This window comes from Phyllobates terribilis, unplaced genomic scaffold, assembly GCF_046119375.1.
Source record: "Phyllobates terribilis strain yellow unplaced genomic scaffold, ASM4611937v1 Scaffold_2__4_contigs__length_985480577, whole genome shotgun sequence".
Lineage (NCBI taxonomy): Eukaryota > Metazoa > Chordata > Amphibia > Anura > Dendrobatidae > Phyllobates > Phyllobates terribilis.
In genome coordinates this window covers 519095765-519117960 of record NW_027362762.1, presented here as the reverse complement: position 1 = coordinate 519117960, position 22196 = coordinate 519095765, and the positions used below count along the sequence as shown (strand labels likewise).

Here is a 22196-nt window from a genome sequence, read left to right as displayed (position 1 = left end):
GTTTTTTTTATGAATTGTAGTTTTGAATGATGCAATTCAGTTTACCATAGAAAGTACTGTAAAGAGGGAAAAAAGTTCAGCTGTGGAGCACCTTTACTTTTTGTCCATATTGTTCTGGCCCTTTAATGCATTAACTATTTAGGAACATCGCCAGTTATTTATAGCCCATCAGAACAGTGCCACCGCAGTCTCCTCTGAAAAGGGTACCGTGTTTTCCAAAATACGTAAGGAAGTGTGGATCTGTGTGACGTCACACGCTGTTCGCTGCTTTGCCTCGCTTCAAGGGATGCTGCCGGCCGGCGCTCCCTGCATCTCACCAGTACACATCTATTTCAATCAATGCACTCAGGAACTCATTTTTGTGCCGGACATTGCTTGAATTCTTCATGCATTCACCAAAGACCATGCACTTGATTAGGTATTCATAAAAAGGTGAGTGGGCATTTATCCTGCTTGTACTTTTATAGTGCATCACAATTGTGTATTACTGCATTAATACCATTTATGTATGATATTTCTGACTGATAGTCATCTAATCAGGCTGCTACTACCAACCCGTTTTTTCTATATGTACACTTCTGGTGCATATAAAACTCACATATACTTTTCTTTCCATTTATTGGAGCCTGATTTTGTTTTACCTCAGAATCATAAGATCTTATGATACACTATTTATTCTCATTTTCTGTCTGTTTTTATGGCAGTTTCTTATGTATTTTTGCATGATTTTATTGATTTGTGAGCAGCAACATTTTATGTACCTTACAACTCCCTTTTCTACTGGGAAGCTGCCCACATGTGCATGTTGTGCTCAAACCGTTCTTGGTCAATTTGTTCATGTTTCCCTAGTGCATAGGTGTACTATTCAGATTATCGCCTAGGTACATGAAAAAACAGATGTGTGGATTAGGTCTAATTATTTTACATTCATGGCCTATAGAAAGCTGGGTGATAATGGTCATGGACATTTTAATGATCAATGTATGTTACACATAGGAGAGAACAAATCGAGGCTTAGATGCAGAGTTTCAGCAGACAGTACCACACAATAAGTTTTGCTACCACAACTCAGCAAGCAACATCATGTAAGAAAGGCTTAATAACAACGTCTGGTATCGCTCTTGAAATTAGTGTTGACACTCAGTTCAGCCTACAGTCCCCGGGTCCAGCGCTAAGTCTCCACCGCTTCAACACTGTCATCACGTCCACAATGCAGCAGCCTAACCACTGAGCTTAAAAGGCATATCCGGCACTTTAAAAAAAAAAAAAAAAAAAAAAGGCAAGTAGTTGCTAACAGAGGCATCTACCTGTCGCTGGTCATTGATCGCTCCTGCCAGAGATTCAGCTGCTCCCTGTCAACATAGCAGCAGTTTCTCTTCCTGTTGACAGGGTGGGACTGACAATTAGGCAGCAGAGAAAGGGTTGTCAATCAGCAATGCACCAGTAGTCTTGCCCTGTCAACAGGAAGAGAAGCTGCTGCTCTGTTGACAGGGAGCAGCTGAATCTCTGGCAGGAGCGGCCAATGACCGATGCCGGATACAATAGGCAGGTAGTTGTCTCTGTTAGCAACTACATGCCTTTTTTTTTTTTTTTAAAGTCCCGGGTATCCCCTTTAACTGCTCTTCGATGTAAACACAACACAACGCTTGGAGCCACTTATTGGCTGTCGTGATGTCGACGAGGCATCAGTGCTGCAGTCAATAACACAACACAGGACCCAGGACAGTCAATAAAGAAGGTTTTTTTAATCATCATTATTATTATAACAAACTGCGCCCAGAACAGAGGTTTTCTGAAAGGGGACAACCCCTTTAAAAGGGTTTGTCCAATACTTAGATCTTGATGTGATGCGCTTACGTATCCTTTAAATAGGTCATCAACATCATATTGTTTTTTTGGGTCTGACACCTGTAGCCCCCATGCTCAGCTGTTCTCAGGTCCCAAAGCAATCAAAAGTGAAGTAGGGCACAGATCCATACACTTTGTAGGGCTTTTCCCGTGTACACATAAACCTGCTCACATGTTGAGTAAACAATGGGGTCGGGGCTCCAAAGGGCAGATTTGCACAGGGTACCATACTGTTTATGGAAGTGATAGCGTCAGGACCAGCCTTTAACACTTTTCCTAGCTGAACGTGTAGATATATAGACCTATTAGGACCTAGGGATTTAAGTGAATTGGACACACATTATACTGGGTCTCTTCCCATACAACGGGCTGAATGATAATTTTAAAGGATATCTAATCTAAGTTTCATCTTTTAGTCACAGTAGATAAATACAATAGATATAGATAGCCCTTAATGTTATGATGCCATGAGGAAAGCTTTTACCATCTTCACAATCAAGCCGAGGCCGGTCTTCAGCTGGGAGCGCTCCAAAAGGTTGCAATTTGGGCAATTGTCATACATCTAGATGGCATTATTGTCTATGAAGCAGTTTACTAACGTACAATTTTAGCTGGTTAAAATGACAAAATCAACTGAATGCCAAAGTAAAGTTTTTCATTTAGCCTCCCAAGTACAATAATAATAATAATAATGTTGGAAAATAATATTTATTAATGAAAAAGGATTATTCTTTATAGCCAGATAGCTAGTCACTGCCATGGGCACTACAGGGTATGACAGAGATTTTCTTATACATAAAAGTAAAACCTGAGATATATTTTTTTTGATCACAGAATAGCTTGATATTACACATAACAGGTGAATAAAATAGTCAGTGTAGACAACCACTATAAGAGTCTTCACTTTCTAAAAGTTCCCACAATGCAACACAGATTTGGCTTTTGAAAGGAGATTGGTCCAACGCTGGTCAATGTGACACTTAACTCTTCTCACTCAGCTTTCGATTTGGATTTTTTGCCATGCCCACGAATATTAAGCAGCAAGAGCAGCCCTAAACAAACAGTGGCTGGAGCACACATGGCAATTGGTTCCTTCAGAACTATTAACGTATAAATTGCACCTAAAAGAAAGCAAAAACTGCAATTATCAGAAGTCATATGCTAAATATTTCCATCTAAATAAATATATATATTATAAATAAATCATTTTGAAAATGAATGACTCAGACTCCTCAATTTTCCTGACTCCACAGCACGGCCTCACTACTGCGCATGTACATAAAGTGCAGCACAGATTCATCTCAACTAAAAGACCAGATCCTTAGATCAGGAATAGGACAGACATTTATAGGACATTTCATAACTTTCCCAAATTCTTATGAAAAAATATTCCCCACAAACTGAATTGAACTACTGTACCCCATTTATTATATATTTTAGGAGTCGGAGTGGATCCATTTTATATCGACTCGATGACACGCCCTGCGTGTGATACCCGTGAAAAAAACGGATGTCAGACATACCGGAAACATGTGAAGGGGGCCTAAAGGGAACCTGTCATCTCCTTTATTGGGAGAAGTCTTTCAAACAGCAGCTGGAGGGTGGAGGGAGTCCGCATATTATTACTACATCAGTCTACTTGTTGGCCGCATGCTACAAAGATTAGAATTTAAAAAAAAGGGGTATCATCTTCTCCAAGACCATATTCCAATATGAATTAATTTTAATAATATTAGCAAATACCTCCAATTAGAAATGTAGTATATTTGTACTAATAAGCGGTGTCGCTTACCCCATGTGCAGGGAACTGCAGTAGCTTAGGTATCCATGGTTACGACCACTAAATTAGTGATACTTAATTAGTTAGTTATTAGTGGTTATAAGCATGGATATCTAAGCTACTACATTGCCCTGCACATGGGGTAACAGACATAGTGAATCAGAAGAACTATACTACATTTCTAATTAGAGGCATTCACTAATAATAATTTTACTATTACATATTGGTATAGTATCTTGGAAATGGGAATACCCCTTTAAGTTCTCCAAAACTGCTACACAAGAACTGCTGAATTCAAGGAATTCACCACTTTATTTTAATAAACATGGTGGGGAACACGACTTTGAGGCACATCAGCCTTCTCCAATTGAAAAACAAAGCACATGAAAAAGCTGTTGCAGTTGGAGGTGACTCATGGTGGACTAATCTGGTCACATGCTCCTCTAACTGACATTTTGATAACGGAGCTCTGTACTAATCTATAATATAACTGGGGATGCGTGTCTCTGTCCAAAGCCTCGATAGACTGCGCATGCGTGACGTGCAGTATGGCTCCAGACAGAATCATGCATTCAGCCGTTACAGGTGCAGTTTGCAGACACATCTGCAGTGTGTCTTCAGCAAAATGGCGCTCCGGCGCCGCACTCCTCCTCCGGCAGAATAGGACGCAGCAGCGCTGGAGCACAAACAAGAAAGGTGAGTATAACTGTTTATTTTTTTGTATGTGTGTACAGAGTGAAAGGGATGAGGCGTGCCATGCATACCAGGATTGGGGGGTGAGGGGTGCCATGCATACCAGGATTGGGGGGTGAGGGGTGCCATGCATACCAGGATGAGGGATACCATACATACCAGGATAGGGATGAGGGATGGGGTACCATGCATACCAGGATGAGGGATACCATACATACCAGGATAGGGATGAGGGATGGGGTACCATGCATACCAGGATAAGGATGAGGAGTACCACACATACCAGGATTGGGGATGAGGGGTGCCATGCATACCAGGATTGGGGGTGAGGGGTGCCATGCATACCAGAATAGGATGGTGGGGACAGGATGGGGGCAGCACAAATACCAGGAGGGGAGCAGCACATACCAGCATGGGAGACCATATATGAACGGGGTCAATAGCTAGTATTTATATATTAGCAAGTGCTACAAAATCATGTCCCCCAACACTGCTGTTAAAATAAAGGAAAAAGCAGCCAACCTATTAATGCTAGCTTCAAATCACATTTTTGCCATATATCAGTAGCTCCATCGTGGCTTCTATTTGAAGCCCTGAAAAAAGGGAATCAGCCGTATCTGCTGGAGGGTCCAGTGTCTTTAATGAAGAAGATGGAGTCTCTTTTTGAGATGAGCACAAAAGTGTGGTCGACTGCACTTTTGTGCTTGCTTCAAAGAGGCAGAGATACAGGTGCATCTCACTAAATTAGAATATCATCAAAAAGTTAATTTATTTCAGTTCTTCAATACAAAAAGTGAAACTCATTATATAAAGTTATTACTAACAGAGTGATTTATTTCAAGTGGTAATTTCTGTTAATGTTGATGATTATGGCTTACAGCCAATGAAAACACAAAACTCATTATCTCAGCAAATTACAATAATTAACAAAAAACACCTGCAAAGGCTTCCTAAGCGTTTAAAAAGGTCCCTTAGTCTGTTTCGGTAGGCTCCACAATCATGGGGGGAAGACTGCTGACTTGACAGATGTCCAGAAGGCAGTCATTGACACACTCCACAAGGTCCCAGAGTTCCAATTTTAATTTGGAAATCAAGGTCCCAGAGTCTGGAGGAAGAGTGGAGAGGCCACAATCCAAGCTGCTTGAGGTCTAGTGTGAAGTTTCCACAATCAGTGATGATATAGGGAGCCATGCCATCTGCTGGTGTAGGTCCACTGTGTTTTATCAAGACCAAAGTCAGCGCAGCCGTCTACCAGGAAATTTTAGAGCACTTCATGCTTCCCTCTGCCGACAAGCTTTTTGGAGATGGAAATTTCATTCTCCAGCAGGACTTGGCACCTGTCCACACTGCCAAAAGCACCAATACCTGGATTAAAAAACAACAGTATCACTGTGCTTGATTGGCCAGCAAACTCGCCTAACCTTAATCCCATAGAGAATCTATGGGGTATTGTCAAGAAGATGGAAGACCCCAGACCCAATAACGCAGATGAGCTGAAGGCTGCTATCAAAGCAACCTGGGCTTCCATAACACCTCAGCAGTGCCACAGGCTGATTGCCTCCATGCCACGCCGCATTGATGCAGTAATTGATGCAAACGGAGCCCCGACCAAGTATTGAGTGCATTTACTGAACATACATTTCAGTAGGCCAACATTTCGGATTTTAAAAACATTGTTCAAGCTGTTGCTATAAAGTATTCTAATTTACTGAGATAATGACTTGTGTTTTCATTGGCTGTAAGCCATAATCATCAATATTAACAGAAATAAACACTTGAAATAGATCACTCTGTTTGTAATGACTATATAATATATGAGTTTCACTTTTTGTATTGAAGAACTGAAATAAATTAACTTTTTGATGATATTCTAATTTAGTGAGATGCACCTGTAGTTGAAAAGGAGGTCAGAGGACAAAGTGGCTCCATCTGCTTCATTAACACCTTCCTGACATGGCTTATTTCCATTTTTTTTCACTCCCCTTCTTCCAAGCTCTAACTTATTTATTTTTCCGTCGACTTAAGTATATGGGGGCTTGTTTTTTGAAGCGACAAGTTGTATTTTTGAATGACATCATTCATATTATAATGTAATGTACTAGAAAGCAGGGGAAATAGAAGTGCAAGTTTACAATTGCAATGTTCACTATACGAAGCTTGCAGATTTCTCTTTAATCATTGTTGAAAAATATATGCTATAAAATAATTTCTATTTAATATATCCAAGTACCAACATTAAAGTGAACTGCAAAAGGCATTTTGGGTTTTAGTAAAGGGTTAAAGCAAAAACAACTTTTTACTAATAAAATCAGCCTTACCAATCATAACAATACAAAGCACAAGGTTGCTAATCTCTTGAAGAACCCGAGGACCAAAAGTCAGTAGTATTCCAGCCACCAGCTCTATCCACCCCACTACCTGCAGGTATTGGTACGGATCAGGCTTGAAACCAAAGTCTTTGAGTGGGAACACATCAGCAAACTGCACAAACTGGGACTTCTGTATATAAATAAAGAAAAGTAAAATAATTACACATTTGTATAGATTTTAGCTAAAACATTTATTGGGGTACTTTATGCATTTCATGTGCACCAAATTGATTAAAGGGAACCTGTCACATCCTAGTTGCTATGTACACTGCCCCCATAGTGTTAGTGATGCAATGTGCATCACTAACAAGCTGTTTTCATGAAAATCAGTAGTAGTAGTATAATGATTTTATAACATTTTATATACTTTGTCTTACCTGCTCGTATTCAGTTATATGGGTGTGATTCTCAGATTCAGTCATGGACGGGCGCTGCATTCAGTCAGTGCTGCTGCTGCTGCACATGATATCTGAATACTGCTCCTGGCAAGCGCTATGTTTGTGGGGCGCATGCGCATTTGCACACGTCGGGCCTCTGGTCCAGTGCGTATCCACTGAGGCTGTGCGATTACCAACTTCAGTGCGCACGCGCTGTGACCTGTGTCTCCCGGCATGTGCAGTCCATGTATCGTGCGGTCACCGCTGCAGTGTCACTGCGCATGCGCTGACCGCAAGATACATTGCATCACTAACAACACTATGGGGGCAGTGTACATAGCAACTAGGACGTGACAGGTTCCCTTTAATGAACTAATACGTCACTGAATATTATCTGTTGTGCCTGAGCAATTAGGTGGAGGAATGTGGTTGTTAAAACTCTGATCCTGGCCGATCCTGAAGAAAACGGGTGCACTGTAAAGTGTTAGTCCTTGTTAGGACATAACCATAGCACATACATATAGAGGTCATTGACTAAACCCTCAGCCATTCCTCTATGAACCATAAAGGAGAGAAACCCTATAAGAGCAGCTCCTGTCCTAGAAAGCAGTCTATCCATGAATTTATAGAGAACTTAATTACAATGTCACGGTCAATCCAGAGGCAACTGTACATATCAACTAGATTTAGTGCAACCAGGAATTTTGTTCTTCACCACTAAAAAAACTAATTGGAAACGTAAAACATACACTTCACATTGCAAAAGAAAAAAAATTCATGTTGCACTAAAGAACTACAAAATTTCAACGCTATTTACAGCAGAATTACTCATACTACTCTGACAACCCCTTCTCAATCACCATAGTTCCCACATATAAAATAATAACACCTATACTTCCCTCCGGTGCAGGAACCATTCAAGAGATGTTGCCGTCTCCTCTCCTGGGCTCGTGTGAGATTGTCATAACACGCTATCCCTGCAGCCAACCATTGGCAGCTTCCCTCTCATTTCCTGCACAAGAAACTGATGCACGGAAGTAGTGAGAGCGTGCTGCTACTCTCTAATTCTCTCTAGATGTCAGTTATGTCCACAGGAAGTGAGAGAAGCAGCCGCAGATTGGCTGCAGGGCTCATAGGCGCCGACATTTCTGGGACAGCGACACCTTTTAAGGGAATCTATCACCCCCTGGGAGATATCAGACCTCTACTATGGGCATACAGGTTATAGAAGAGTAAATCTAAACATACCTGTATGGCCCATAGTAGAGGTTTGATTGCAGAGAAATGTGTTTTTATCAACACTGTATTGCACAGGCTTAATCCCATCTATCTTCTTAGTAATCCCTGAAATCCCCGCCTATGTGCTTATTTATCATATTCCCCCCTCCACAGGCCCGGTGACATGCACTGGTCTCCCTCACTTCCTGGGCATGCGCAAAGTGCCGCTCACATACAGCGCGCTTAGTTTCCTCCCAGCCCCGTCTGTCTGTGCACTGTGCCACAGGGTTCTATTGCGCAGGCGCCGGGGGAGTCACTGACTTATACCGACTCAGATTCCGACACCACCAAAATGGACACAGACTCCACAGCCTTAGACAGGATGACTGCATTGTATTAAAGGGAGGAAGGGGTCATGTATTGCAAGATTTTGGCCAACAACCTCCTTCCCTCAGTAAGACCATTGAAGATGGGTCGTGGCTGGGTCTTCCAACATGACAATGACCCGAAACACACAGCCAGGGCAATTAAGGAGTGGCTCCGTAAGAAGCATTTCAAGGTCCTGGAGTGGCCTAGCCAGTCTCCAGACCTGATCCCAATAGAAAATCTTTGGATGGAGCTGAATCTCAATGTTGTGCAGCGACGGTCCGGAAACCTGAAAGATCTGGAGAAGATCTGTATGGAGGAGTGGGCCAAAATCCCTGCTGCCGTGTGTGCAAACTTGGTCAAAAACTACAGGAAACGTCCGTCTGACCTCTGTAATTGCTAAGAAAGGCTTCTGTACCAAATATTAAGTTCTGTTTTTCTATTGTATCAAATACTTATTTAATGCAATAAAATGCAAATTCAATATGTAAAAATCATACAATGTGATTTTCTGGATTTTATTTTAAGATTCTGTCTCTCACAGTTGAAGTGTACCTACGATAAAAATTACAGACCTCTCCATTCTTTGTAGGTGGGAAAACTTGCAAAATAGGCAGTGTATCAAATACTAAATTCCTCCACTGTAGCTGGAATCAGGCTCTTAGCCCCTACATCATGCTGTTATCTGGTTACATAGCTAAAACCTGCTGACAGATTCCTTTTAACAAAATTTAGACACGGACATAGCAAAATAAGTCAAGGAGATGTTCTTTGACTTTTATGGTGTAACGTTTTAAGCATGCTTTGTGATATGTGCAAAACTCGTGCAGGGAAGAGGGAGATGAGTTGTGGTCATTGTGAATGGTGTGATCTTGTGTGGTGTTATTTATATATAGGCGTTATCCTAGGTTTAAATCTCACCAAGGACAACATCTGCAAGGAGTTTATGTGGGTTTCCTCCGGGTTCTCCGGTTTCCTCCCACACTCCAAAGACATACTGATAGGGAATTTAGATTGTGAGTCCCAATGGGGACGGTCGTGATATTGTCTGTGAAGCACTGTGGAATTAATGGCGCTATATATAAGTGAGTAAAATAAATAAATCTGTCGTTTTAATTGTGCCTGTAACAAGAATGAGATGAATACTGAATAGTGATCTTTACAGAAAACAGTGTCAGACTAATATGAGACACAGTGGTCAAACAAACAACAAACACATTTTGGTTAATACAAATGTGGGTAATTTTCTAATTACAACTTTAGAAGCACAGGTTCAAATAGAGATTTTGAAGAAAAAAAATTTTTTATACAGTCATTACACCTTGTGGCCACCAGGAGGAGCTGCAACCCAACAGCTTTGCAGAAGATCTAGGTAGAATATACAGTATAAATATATGACCCACTACAAAATATGAAATGGACAACTACAATTGGGACTAAATCCCAATGTTGAAAAAAAATATATGCAGCACAATCTCCTTTGGAAAGCGCAGCACAGATAAATTATTGGGCAGAACTTGGTAAATTCACAGATAGTAATGGTACAGCAGATTATTAACTATTATGTACATACATAAGAATTTGAAGCAGATGGTGGGAAAGTTTATTCATCCAAGTAATATGGTTGCAACTTTGTGTACATGAGATAAGCATGCGCTCTCAAAGGAAGCTATGCTTTTTTAGCAAGTCGAGACTTGAAGCCCAGAAACCCTAACAAATATCCAATCCATAAACAAAGAGTGAACATGAACACACAAACTGTGTGTAAATGGTTCACTGGGAGGATCTAGTGGATTATTAGAGTAAAACTACGATATATTACAAAACACCTAAAGTAATTAAATGACAAGCTCATGTGTATACACCCCACAACCCCTGTGCTGCAAGACAGCATGGCCCTCAGGGTTTTTTTTTACTTTAAAAGGGGTGGTCTGGCACCTAAATTATATTTTCTAAATATCTATCTTTACACCCTAACCACTTTTATAATTAGCTTTAATTTCACAACACTACACTTCTCAATGTGGTTTTTTTTTTTTTTTTTTACTTCACTTCCTGTGACATTTCTTATAAGAGGAGTCTCAAATGGGACTTCACAGGAGGCTGGTGCTGCAGTTACTCTCCGCAGCGTCCATCGCCCCTCCTAGAACAAAAAGTCACTCAGGGGCAGCGCTGCTGTTACGTAGTATAGTTTCTTGCATCACCGTCCTCTGAAAATGTCCTGGATCCATGGTGATAGACACTCTGGGAGAGGCGAGTGCAGCGCCCGCACTCTGCTGCTATCTCCACTGCTACTTCATCTGAGAAGAGCATAATGTAGAGAGAGACCCTGATTGCAGTGATGTGTTAGTTTACAATCAAAGTTTTCTCTGCTGTATATATAGCAGTCCTCAGAAAGCTAACCCAGCCCGCACTACTGATTATACAATGTACATAGAAAGCTGCTAATCACTAGGAGGCACGCGGGCAGCTATTCCAGCAGTGATAATCTCCTAGTGATAAAACACTGATTGTATTGAAACAGCAAAAAGTCCAGGAATCCGGCACTCTATTCTGAGAGTTTTTATTAACTGAAGCAAGGACTTTTGCTTTCAATGACGACCCTTCTGTATGTATCAAAGCTCTACAGATTCTACAGACGTCGAGGATGGAGGTAGAGATCATCCCAGGGGACACGGGGGAGAGGGAGTTTAGGTCAACGGTACAGACCACCAAAAAAAAGGAAACCGAAACGTGGGGGGTCAGTGCTATAGAAACCGGGAGATACAGGATAACAACAAGATCCCAGGTACCTCCGACTCCCTAGTTGTTAATATTTCATCGAAGAACCTCTGCCCCGCCCAACTGGCCCTTTTACAAAAAGGCCTGTCGTTCTGTCCAACATATAAATTTGATTTCTTTCAATTAGAAATTGACTTACAAAAGGAGTCGGTTCTGTAGTAATCTAAGGCAATGTACACACGTTTTTTTGCTGCATTTTTTATGCAAATTAAAAGCGGCTTTTTTACAGTACAAGCAAAATCTATGAGATTACAGAAACCTAATGCACACTTTTTTTTTTTTTTCCAGACTGAATTAATTGGAAGACTGTTCTGCAAATGTCTTAGCTAAACTATTCCAGACCAATTCAATTACCCCCGCTGTTATATTTGTAATGAAATATTTTTCCATTAACTTTTTTGATCAGACATAAAAATCTTTTTTCACTAAATAATTTGATCATTTTGCCCTTTTTTCCAAAAATGTTTTATGGTTTCACATATGTCTTGCATTGGTGCCCTAAAACCTTGCATTGTTCATGCTTTTATGGTGGAACCAAAGCTAAACTTTGGGATCCTGAAAAACGCAGCAAAAAAAAGCCAACAAAACCTCCTTTTTGTCTGCAGCTTTTTTTACTGCCAATGGATCAGGTTTTGGCTGCAGAAAAAAAAAACAAAAAAAAACGTGTGAACATAGCCTTAGGTTAAGTGCACACGTAGCGTTTTTGATGCGTTTTCGTGGCAGTTTTTCCGCGCGGAAACGCATCAAAAACGCTTTGCAATCGGTCTGCCAGCTAATGAAATGGCAATCCTGATGCGCTGTGCACATGATGCGGCAATTTCCGCTCAGGATTGCCATTGCGTTTAAAAACGCAGCATGTCCTTTCTATGTAGCGTTTCTGCCCATTGACTTTAATTGAACCGCAGCAAATCCGCAGGTATAATATTTATACCTGCGGATTTGCTGTGGTTCTATTAAAGTCAATGGGCGGGAAAATGCTGCAGAAATGCACATAGAAGTGGTACCCGGGTCGGCTGGGACGGACTACTAGTCCCATCATCCGACTGCCACTCCCATTGATAACAGCAAGAGCGGCGTGGCTGAGGGGAGTAGTAGTGTCCTCAGCTGAGTCAGTGTAAAAAAAAAAAAAAAAAAAAAAAAAAAAAACAAAACACACACACACTATCCTCACCTGTCCAGCCACCCCCATTCCTCGCGATGTCTTCAGCTCGGCGGTACACTGCGGGGAGCGCGCTCGTTCCCCGCAGTGTACATATCACTGCTCTGCCAGGACCTGAGGTCAAGTGAGCTCTCAGCTGAAGATCAAGTGAGAGCTCACGTGACCTCACCTTTATGGCACTGGTGCTGCATGGGAACAGTCTCAAGAGTGTTCCCACCAGTACTGATGCGGAGGTCACAGGAGCTGATCAGATGATCAACCCAAGTGACCTCACTCCTGCAGCAGCAATGTACACTGACAGGAGTGATTACACCCGTCAGTGTACTTTGCGGTCTTCTACAGCAGTGACAGTGATTGCTGATGTCACTGCTGTAGAAGTGACCCGAATCGCCGAGGGACAATCTGGACTACGTCGTGACGGCGGACAGGTGAGATTATGGTTGTTTATTTTTTATATTTACAGAAGATCAATGGCTTCAGGGACTGAGGGTATAATAAAAATATTATTAAAAAAGTGTGTCATTTTATTTAAATTAAAACACTTTATTCTGACAGTGTCTTTTATTGAAAAAGTGGCGAAAACTTTACTACGCAGTTAGTAATGGGGGCATCTTATAGGCACCCTCCATTACTAACCTGGGCTTCATGTAAGCCGCCAATACAAGGCTGACATGAACCCCAACCCCACTGCTACACGGAAGTGGGAAGAGTGGAAGCTAAGAGCCAGATTTGACACATCTTATCTTATGGATGCGCCATTTCTGGGACTGATGAGAGGTGAGATTATTAGCCGCGGAGGGGGGGGGGTGAGGATCCATGGCCCCTTCCCTGGCTATTAATATCAACCCGAAGATGTCTTTTTAGCCTTTTCTGGTTAGATTTTATAGGGGGACCCTACGTCAATTTTTTTTCTGGGGTCCCACTGTAATCAAGCCAGTAAAGGCTAAGCGAACAGCTGTAGGCTGTTAATATCCAGGGAACATTGTTGGCTAATGGCCCCTTCCCCGGTTATTAATATCAGCCCCAGTGGTCGGCTTTCCCTCTGCTGGCAATAAAAATGACGCGGGAGCGCACGCCATTTTTTAGGCTCTGTGCTTATGATTCAGACTTAGCAGCGCTTTGGACGCATATTTTTGCTGCGTCCAAAATGTTGCATTCTATTGAACGCAGGTAAATCCACATGTGTTCACTGAACCATGCGGATTTACCGCATTCTATACATTCTAGTGGTCAAATTTAAGGAGACTAGCGACTCCGCAAAAGAATTTGACATGCTGCGGTTCTGAAAGACGCACCGCATGTCAGTGTCCAGGGGTGATCCACAACCTCAGAAGCACACATAGTGGACATGGGATTTCTAGAGATCCCATCCACTATTCTGTTACATCTGGATGCTGAGGGTTTGACGCTGTATAAACATGCAGCGTCAAACCTGTAGCGGCTCCTGATCGTGGCCATGTACCCAAACTCACCCGCAGCATGTCAATTTCTGTAGTGGACACGCTAGTCTCCGCTGCAGATTTTGAGCGACTGAAGTTTCATTGCTGCCCCAGAAATTACATGAATGGAAATGCTAAATAAGATTGAGTGTATGGGATCAGCTGACACCTAGCTCTTTTGTTTGGTGATGACAAGGTGTCAATCAGACCCTTTCATCACCAAACCTAATTAAACTAAAGTAAAGAACACACAGACACAGAGTAAACACTATTTGAAATACAACAGACACATTCTTAAATTAACCAATATACTCACCCCAGTTCTGACGGTAATCCAAGGGATAAAGCAATGCCCACGTTCCTTTTCCAATAACTTTATTTAGCTCCAAAACGCATTCATTGATGTACAAAAACGCATCAAAAACGTACATTTTTTCTGCAGCATTTTTCCTGCTAAGGAGGAGCAGAAACGCTGCAGAAATTTCTGCTTCAAATCCTGAATGTGAGCACATAGCCTTAAAAGAACCAATTACATTGTCCCTCTAAGCTTAATGAGTCAGATAGACAGGCCCTACGTACCCTCATAGATGGCGAGGACAGAATGATCAAACCAGCTGACACGGGAGGGGATAATCTAGCAATGGACAGAGGTATGAATATAGACAAAATACTGTCACAAATATCAAACACAGGTCGTTCACAAATTGCCAGGGAATCCAACCAGATCTATAGAAGACAAAATTAGTAGTAGTTGACCATTGCTTCACAAAACAAGTTCTTGGTAAAAAAAAAAAAAAAAAAAAAGAGAACCCCATCACCCTAGTCTTCACCGAAGATTCATAAACTAGTCGATTGATAGTTGCCTCTACAGATTCTGTTTTTAGCCACTTGCAATACTCTTCGAGAGAGTCTTCACACCACTTACCTTTCCCAGATTACAAATCTTGATAAATTACCAAAGGTGGCTATTTTAGTTACATGGGATGTCTTGAGCCCCTAACACACAAAAAGGGTGTAACTGCAGATTACAACTTTTTGAACCATTCCGGTAAATCCAGTGATGTCACTGAATTTTGTATCGACCATAGTGCTTAAAAAAAAAAAAAAAAAATGTTTTGTTTTCCAGGATTCTTTTTATTTGCAGGGCAAGGCAATGGGGTCCAATGTGGCCCCCTCTTATGCAAATTGCTATATGGCTGCTTTCGAAGATCAATTTGTTTATTCCCATCCCCTCTTTAGGACACACTCGAGGTTTTGGTGTCATCATATAGATGACATTTTTTGCATTTGGGTGGGCCCATTGAACTCCTTGCTTTCTTTTGATTGTTACAACAATAGGGTCTGGCCCGGATTAAAATTTGCTATACATCACCACAGCAGTGAGATCAACTTCCTGGACACAACTGTTAGGAAGGATGAGGGAGGAACTCTCTCTTCGAATCGGTTTGTAAAAGCCACCGACTAGAATAATCTATAACATTTTTCCAGCAGTCACCCCCTTTCCACCAAAAAAGCAATACCCACTTCCCAGTTCCAAAGGGTCAAAAGAATTGTCTCGGACGAGACAATTAAAGACCAACGACTGGATGAAATTTCAAATAAGTTCTTAGTGAGGGACTATCCAGAAAGGTTATTGCAACAGGGCAGGAGCCGCAAAATTCAAAGCAATTCGGAGGACTTGTTCAATTTTTGTCTATAGGCTACCCCCACACAGCTGAATTCCAAAACCCATTTTTACCCTGCTTTCGCCGACCCTCGAATCTAAAAAAAAAAAAAAAAAAAAAAAAAAAAAAAAAAAAAACACACTTTAGGGTGGATATTGGATCACAAAATAGACTATCCACACAATCTTTCCAAAGAATACCCAGAAGGGGTACATTCCCATGTCTCAATTGCCTCCAGTGCATTAATGTTCCTAAAGGTGAATTCATCTACCACCCACACACGGGTGAGGGTATCAATATAAAGGGATACTTCACATGTGAATCTACACAGGTGTATGCAATCAAATGCCATTGTGGTTTGCTTTACGTGGGTGAAACAACAGGTAAAGCCATGGCCCCACTATCAGTATTTAGTCAGTATTTTCTCTCAGGAGTGGGTGATAAATGCAGATTTGGTGCACGTGTTTCTATTATACCTTTTCTCTGATTGTTCCTCACCTGGTTTTAGCTCCCGCTCCTGAGAAAAAATACTGACCAAATACTGAAATTGGGACCGTGGCCTTAGGGACACAATTTCTCAGCACAAATCTACTATTCTGTGTGAGAGACTATCCCTTCCCCCCTTTTTGGCTCTATTGTCTACAAACCCTAGAACCGAAAGGTTTGAACAAAAAGTTTAACTTACGGTAACCGATTTGTAAAGAATCTTTATCATAGATCTTGGAACTGAAATGTTTTTCTTTTCATGCAGAAATAGAATACTTTGAAGGATATACATTAATCACTCCGAGGCCTCACCATATAAATCTATTTTATGTCATATTGCATCAAGAAATCATCACCCCAATGTATGTTATTTCTATTCCACTCCACAAGTATACATGTCTTATCCCCTTATTTCATTTGTTTTTCAATTTTTATTTTCACATTTTGTAACTTTGTGTTATTTTCTTATTTTAATTTTTTTTTCTCCACCCTCCCTTTTTTCATATTTTTCCATCCATGTTTTTGTTTTGTTTACTTTTCACTTTTTTTTTCCTCCTCTTTAATTTTTCATAACTTTTTTCTCTTTTCATTTATTATCCTTTTAGTCCATCTCGTCGCTAATATTTTCCATTTTCATGTATTTCCGATTTGCGTATATACGGACTACGTTTTATTTCCTCATACCCACCAATTTGTCACAGAACAATGTAATTTAATGGCACCTTTAATTCGCCCGCCACAAGATGTCTCCCTTGCCTCATGCACCAAGCGCCATTTGCCAACCAGAGAAGCCTCCCATACTGCAACGGAGTGAGTCATGTGACTCACGAGTGCATGCAGCTAGTCCCACACACCTGACTAATGCAAGATCATAGCAGCACGTCACTTTTAGTCACACTAACCAGAAGTTGGCGTGTGAGCACATATTTAATACCTAGTAATGGCATCATTCACCACAGCCAGGTCACCTTAGCGATGGACGCTGCCAGCCTGCGAGTGGCTACAGGCTCGGTTCCTATGGCATTTGTAAGTCTACAGTGCACCCTGGTCTCCTGCAATCTCTATGAATATAGCAAGTGACAGCATTACAACTGATACATGAAGGAGTGATCACACACCAAAATGGGCATTGTGGACCTTATCCCATTCTATTCTCATATACTTTACACTCAGGGGTGTTGTAGTTCTTATATAGGCTCCAGTCATTTACTATTACTAATGTTTGAAATATAAAGAGCCGGATTCTGTTATGCCTTGTTTATTAATTTTCCTGAACCTATATGAATCTATATTTGATTTTTTGCATAACTGTTCTTTTTATATTCTATGTACACTAGTCCTTTATGTCAGATCCTGATGTTGTTTTGTTTTTTTTGTATATTTCTTTGTTCCTGTAGTGTGTAACTGATAAAGGTCTGATGACTGATTTTTGTACACTAGCTTCTTTTAATAAAAACTTACAGAATAAAGTGCAGGATTCTACGGGTTGTGACCCTATCCGTGCACCTATAGGCTAAGTGCCCACGATGCAGAAATGCTGCATATTTTTTCCGCTTCTCCCTGGCATGCGTTTTTCCCGCCCGGTAGAAGCGTTTGTCAAGCGTTTTTGTATGCATTTCTACATGCGGGTTATCAAGCGCTTTTCCAAGCGGTTTTAGCATCACTTGGAAAAGTGATTGACAACTTGGGCACACTATAAATGTGGTAGCACATTTAGGTCACTCATCCTGCTCACAGTAGCACAGGCAACATGAGGCCTGGCGTTCTCATTTTGAAAAACAGCTTCTGGGACACTTTCACATTTCCTCATGAAGGTCTCTTTATGACGTTCCCCACGTGCTCCCCAGAACAATCTTCAGATATCATTGTGTCCAAGTGAAAAACAGGATTCATCTACGAAGTGGAGTATTGTCATTTTGCTTTGCACCACTATAGCCTTTGAGTTGTGGAGTGAGATCAATGAAACAGCTCTACTGGACATTTGGCTTGTAGCCCAATGTCATGCAAATGCTTTTTGTGGCGTGTATAGACACTGGTTGACATCTTAGAATTGACGGTGTGATGGCAAATTTCACTTGCAGTACAGAATAGATTACCATTTGCCATTCTTCAAATCTGACAAGACCACATAGGTGCCCGGACCAATCTGGTCTCTTTTTCAGGAAAACTAGCAGCTCAGTGTTAGGCTATGTTCACATTGTGGCAATTTGGTCATTATTTGTAAGCCAAAACCAGGAGAGGAACAATCAAAGAAAAAGTATAGTAGAAACATGTGGACCACTCCAGTATTTTTGACCCGCTCCAAAATACTGCCATGTGAACATAGCCTTACATTGATTTGGTCATGGAACAAGTTGCGTGGCTGTTTCTCCAAAGTGTCCCAGGAGCAGTTTTTCAACTCGATAACACCAGGCCGCACGTTGCTCATGCTAATGTGAACAGCTTGTATGGTCTAAATGTGCTACCATGAACTGTAGTGTCTCTGGATTTGTCTCACATCGAGAACATCTGGGACGCCATTGGTAAGCACTTTCAAAGAGAGTTGCTAGCAGAGGATCTTGATGATTTGCATGCTCAAGTGCATTTAACGTGAGAGAACGTTCTTCAGACAACCATTAGTAACCTCATTGATAGCATGCCAATGAAGCAAGTGCGTGTATTTCTGTGTGTGGTGCTCATATTTGATGCTGAATAAATCGAGATGTTTTGAAAGTTTTTTGTTTCCATTTTGTCATCATTTGTATATCACTGACATGTCTATTGATTCTGTGATTTCCAGAATTCCATATCTTTTCCCTCTTGCTGCTGCAATTTCAATATCGGGTACACTCCCACTAAACTGATAAGGAAAATAGCATGTGTCCATTTTTAGATGGAAAGCTTTTCAGAATAGATTTAAAAGGTTTTCCGTTTTCAGGAAAATTGCGTCCCCAGGCACAATTTGTTGTAAAAAAAAATATAAATTTATATATATATATATATATATATATATATATATATATCAAATTGGGTTTTCCTTACTCTCCCTGGGTCCACTGCTGAGTCTCCAGAACTGCTTCCGATGTCCGTTCTTGTCTGCAGCGCTGAAATCATGTTAACACTGCTGCAGCTAATCAGTGAGCCCAGCGGCTCTGTCCATATAGACAGCACAATTCGCTCAGCTCACTGATTGGATGCAGCGCTGTTGTCGTGACGTCAGTGCTGCAGACAACCGACACCAGGAACAGCGGTGAAGACTGGGACTGGACTTGTGGAGAATGTTAAAAAAATAAACAAAAAAAAAAACAAACTACTTGCCTGGAGACAACAGAAAACTCTTTCCATTGTGATATTTCATGTTGTATGCAGTGATTACTGAAATACTGAACATGACCAATGGATAAGTGATAAGTTATTGATTGGTGGGGGTTTGACTGCTGGGACCCGCACAGATTGGCACAATGTGGAGCTTTAATTCCCATGAGAACGGAGAGGCATGTTCGACTCCACCACTGATCCATTCATTCCCTAAGTGGCTGCCAAGTACTGCACTTGGCTTTTTCTGAAAGCCCCAAAGAGGATGAATGGAGCGGCAGGTCAGACATCCAACCTGCGGCTCCATTTTAAAATGGGGATAAAAGTGCCGTGCCAGGGATAAAAGTTCCCCATTCTTCTTATTGGTACAGTTTCCAATGGTTGAATTCCACCAATCAATAAGTTATCACCGAAGAATCCCTTTAATGCAAACTACCGTAATTGTACATTACAGTTATGGTGTGAACACAGTAGATGTGCAGGAGCCACCTGTATTTTATAGTCAACACTATAATGGAAATAATGGCTAAGAGGTATTTTCATATAGTTGTAGCATGGGCCCCTAGTGTCAATTCCTCCTGTGGGCCCCAGATACCCAAGTTCGACCTTGTACTTACTACTGGTTTTTAAAACTGTGGTATGCACGGACTCGCTGAAATGCAGCAACACCATATTACTAATCTGCGTTGTATGTACCTCAAACACGCTCATGTGCATGACGCTGAGTATTATAATGAGAGGATAGCCCCCTATATGAGCTAACATGTGGCTAATACAGGCATGTCCTATATTCAGAATTGTAACAAAACACAGCAGCTTCCATTGCCCAAAAAAAATAATTGTGTATTCAGCACAGTGAACAAGCCTGGCCAAGCTAAAATTACAAAATCTAAGGACACAACTGAGAAAAGTGCATCAGTGATCCACAACTGGAGATTTCATATACTGGTCTTGTTGCTGGAGTACAGGATTGTGTAGATTCAGTACCTTCAGTCTACAAGTAGATAGTAATCTATAAAAGGCTAAACTCACACGCGAGAGAGAAAAAAAAAGGTATGCGCAACAAAAGATTTACTAAAGTGGTATAATCTTGAGGTTTTTATGCTAGTTTTCTGGTGTCAAAAAGTACCACAGTCATGGTCTTCTGGCCGCACATCATCATATGTAAACAGGTGATGTGCTGCCATTAAAATGATGTTCCATACGCACAGAACATTTGTATTATTAATCGTTCTGTGCACATAGAATTATGGTCGGTCTAAACAGGCAACTCATTGACTGCCAATCGAATCACATGTAGCCCACTCCTTGTGAGAAAACTGCTCCAGCTGTCTCAGTTGTAAAGAGTACCTTCTCCAGACATCATGTTTAGCTCCTTCCATAGATGTTCAATAGGATTTAGATCAGGGATCATAGCATGCCACTTGAGAATAGTCTAGTGCTTTGCTCTTAGAGATGAGCGAACCCGAACAGTAAAGTTAAGGGTTCGCATGTGACACGTAGTGTCCGTTGATGAACTCCGAACACAGATTTCTCTTGGAAGTCCGTTTTACAGTTCGAGAGTGAGTTCTTGTGAGTGAGATTTTCCAGCTCCAAAGTTCGGGTCCCCATTGATTTCTATGGGGTTCAGGTAGACTCTGCTACCAGAACAGAGTCGGTTCAGTCGAACCCGAACTTCGACAGGTATGTGTGACATGCAGAAGTAGTGCTGTTGCTTTAAAAGCATTCAGCAACTATTAGAAGTAACACAAGCGCATGAGACAGGAAGTGTTGTGCTCCAGAAGAATCTAGCAACTAGAGGGGTTAACACAGTCACAGGAGAAGGGGAGTGTTTTAGTAGAGCCCCAGGGGGATTGTGGGGAAGTTGTTTACTGTCTGGCTGAAGCCGAAGAGAAAGGTGGTGTGTGTGTTCTGTATCTCACAGAAGCGTCCCTGCGGTGAAAAGGATTCAAGTCAAGTCAGGAGTGAAGCTAAGCACAGGTCAGGTAGAAGTCCTGAACTAACAGTGCAGAGTATTGTCAGGCAGAAAGATAAGGACTGGAAATGGTGTCACAGGGATCATCTCCCTCAGCAAACCCTCTCCTCCCTCCTCCATCTCACTGTGCTGTAAAGAATGATGTGTTCATTAATGTGCCTTGGCATTAGAACTGTGCTGTCCTGTACTACCGGGAAGACTGTGAACTGCTGTGCTGCTAAGGAAACTGTACTGTTTGTCACTGGAGCCTGCTTCTCAGAAGACTTAACTTGCACTGGCTGTGCAGCTTCTTATTAAATGCTACTGTTCTACCGTTTATGAGGACTCGTCAAGTGTGTCTGGTCAGCAAATGAAACAACCTAGTGTCTGTGCCTGAGAGTCAATACCCTTGTGTGCCTGAGAGAAGCTGCAGCACATGGTCTATGGTCGCCCCAAGAAACGGTTCCCCCAGGATTCCAAAGAATTCATGTAACCCGTCTCGACCCTATCTGAACCAAGCGGCGTGCGTGTAACAAATGCTCATCCCTACTCTTGGTCATTCTTGGATATTTTTAGCTGTGTGTTTTGGGACATTATCCTGTTGTAGTACTCATGACCTGCAACTCAGGCCAAGCTTTCGGACACTGGACAGCACATGTTTCACAGTAGGTACAATGTTCTTTTCTTTGTATACTTCATTTTTGCATCTGTGAAATAAGAGCTGATGTGACTTGCTAAAAAGCTCCAGTTTTCTCTAATCTATTCTCC

The 22196-nt window shown here is 41.5% G+C and overlaps 1 protein-coding gene across 1 annotated transcript in view; it reads right to left on the bottom strand.

The window, feature by feature from the left end:
• Positions 1-2540: 2540 nt before the first annotated feature.
• The window catches only part of TMEM35B (transmembrane protein 35B), a 28394-nt gene continuing 8738 nt past the window's right edge, over positions 2541-22196 (bottom strand). The window contains exons 2-3 of the mRNA XM_073666008.1: positions 6640-6820; positions 2541-2969 (exon numbers count right to left, since the gene is read on the bottom strand). Of these exons, the coding sequence (XP_073522109.1) occupies positions 2839-2969; positions 6640-6820 (312 nt within the window). The 3' untranslated portion in view covers positions 2541-2838. The remainder of the gene's footprint in view (positions 2970-6639; positions 6821-22196) is intronic.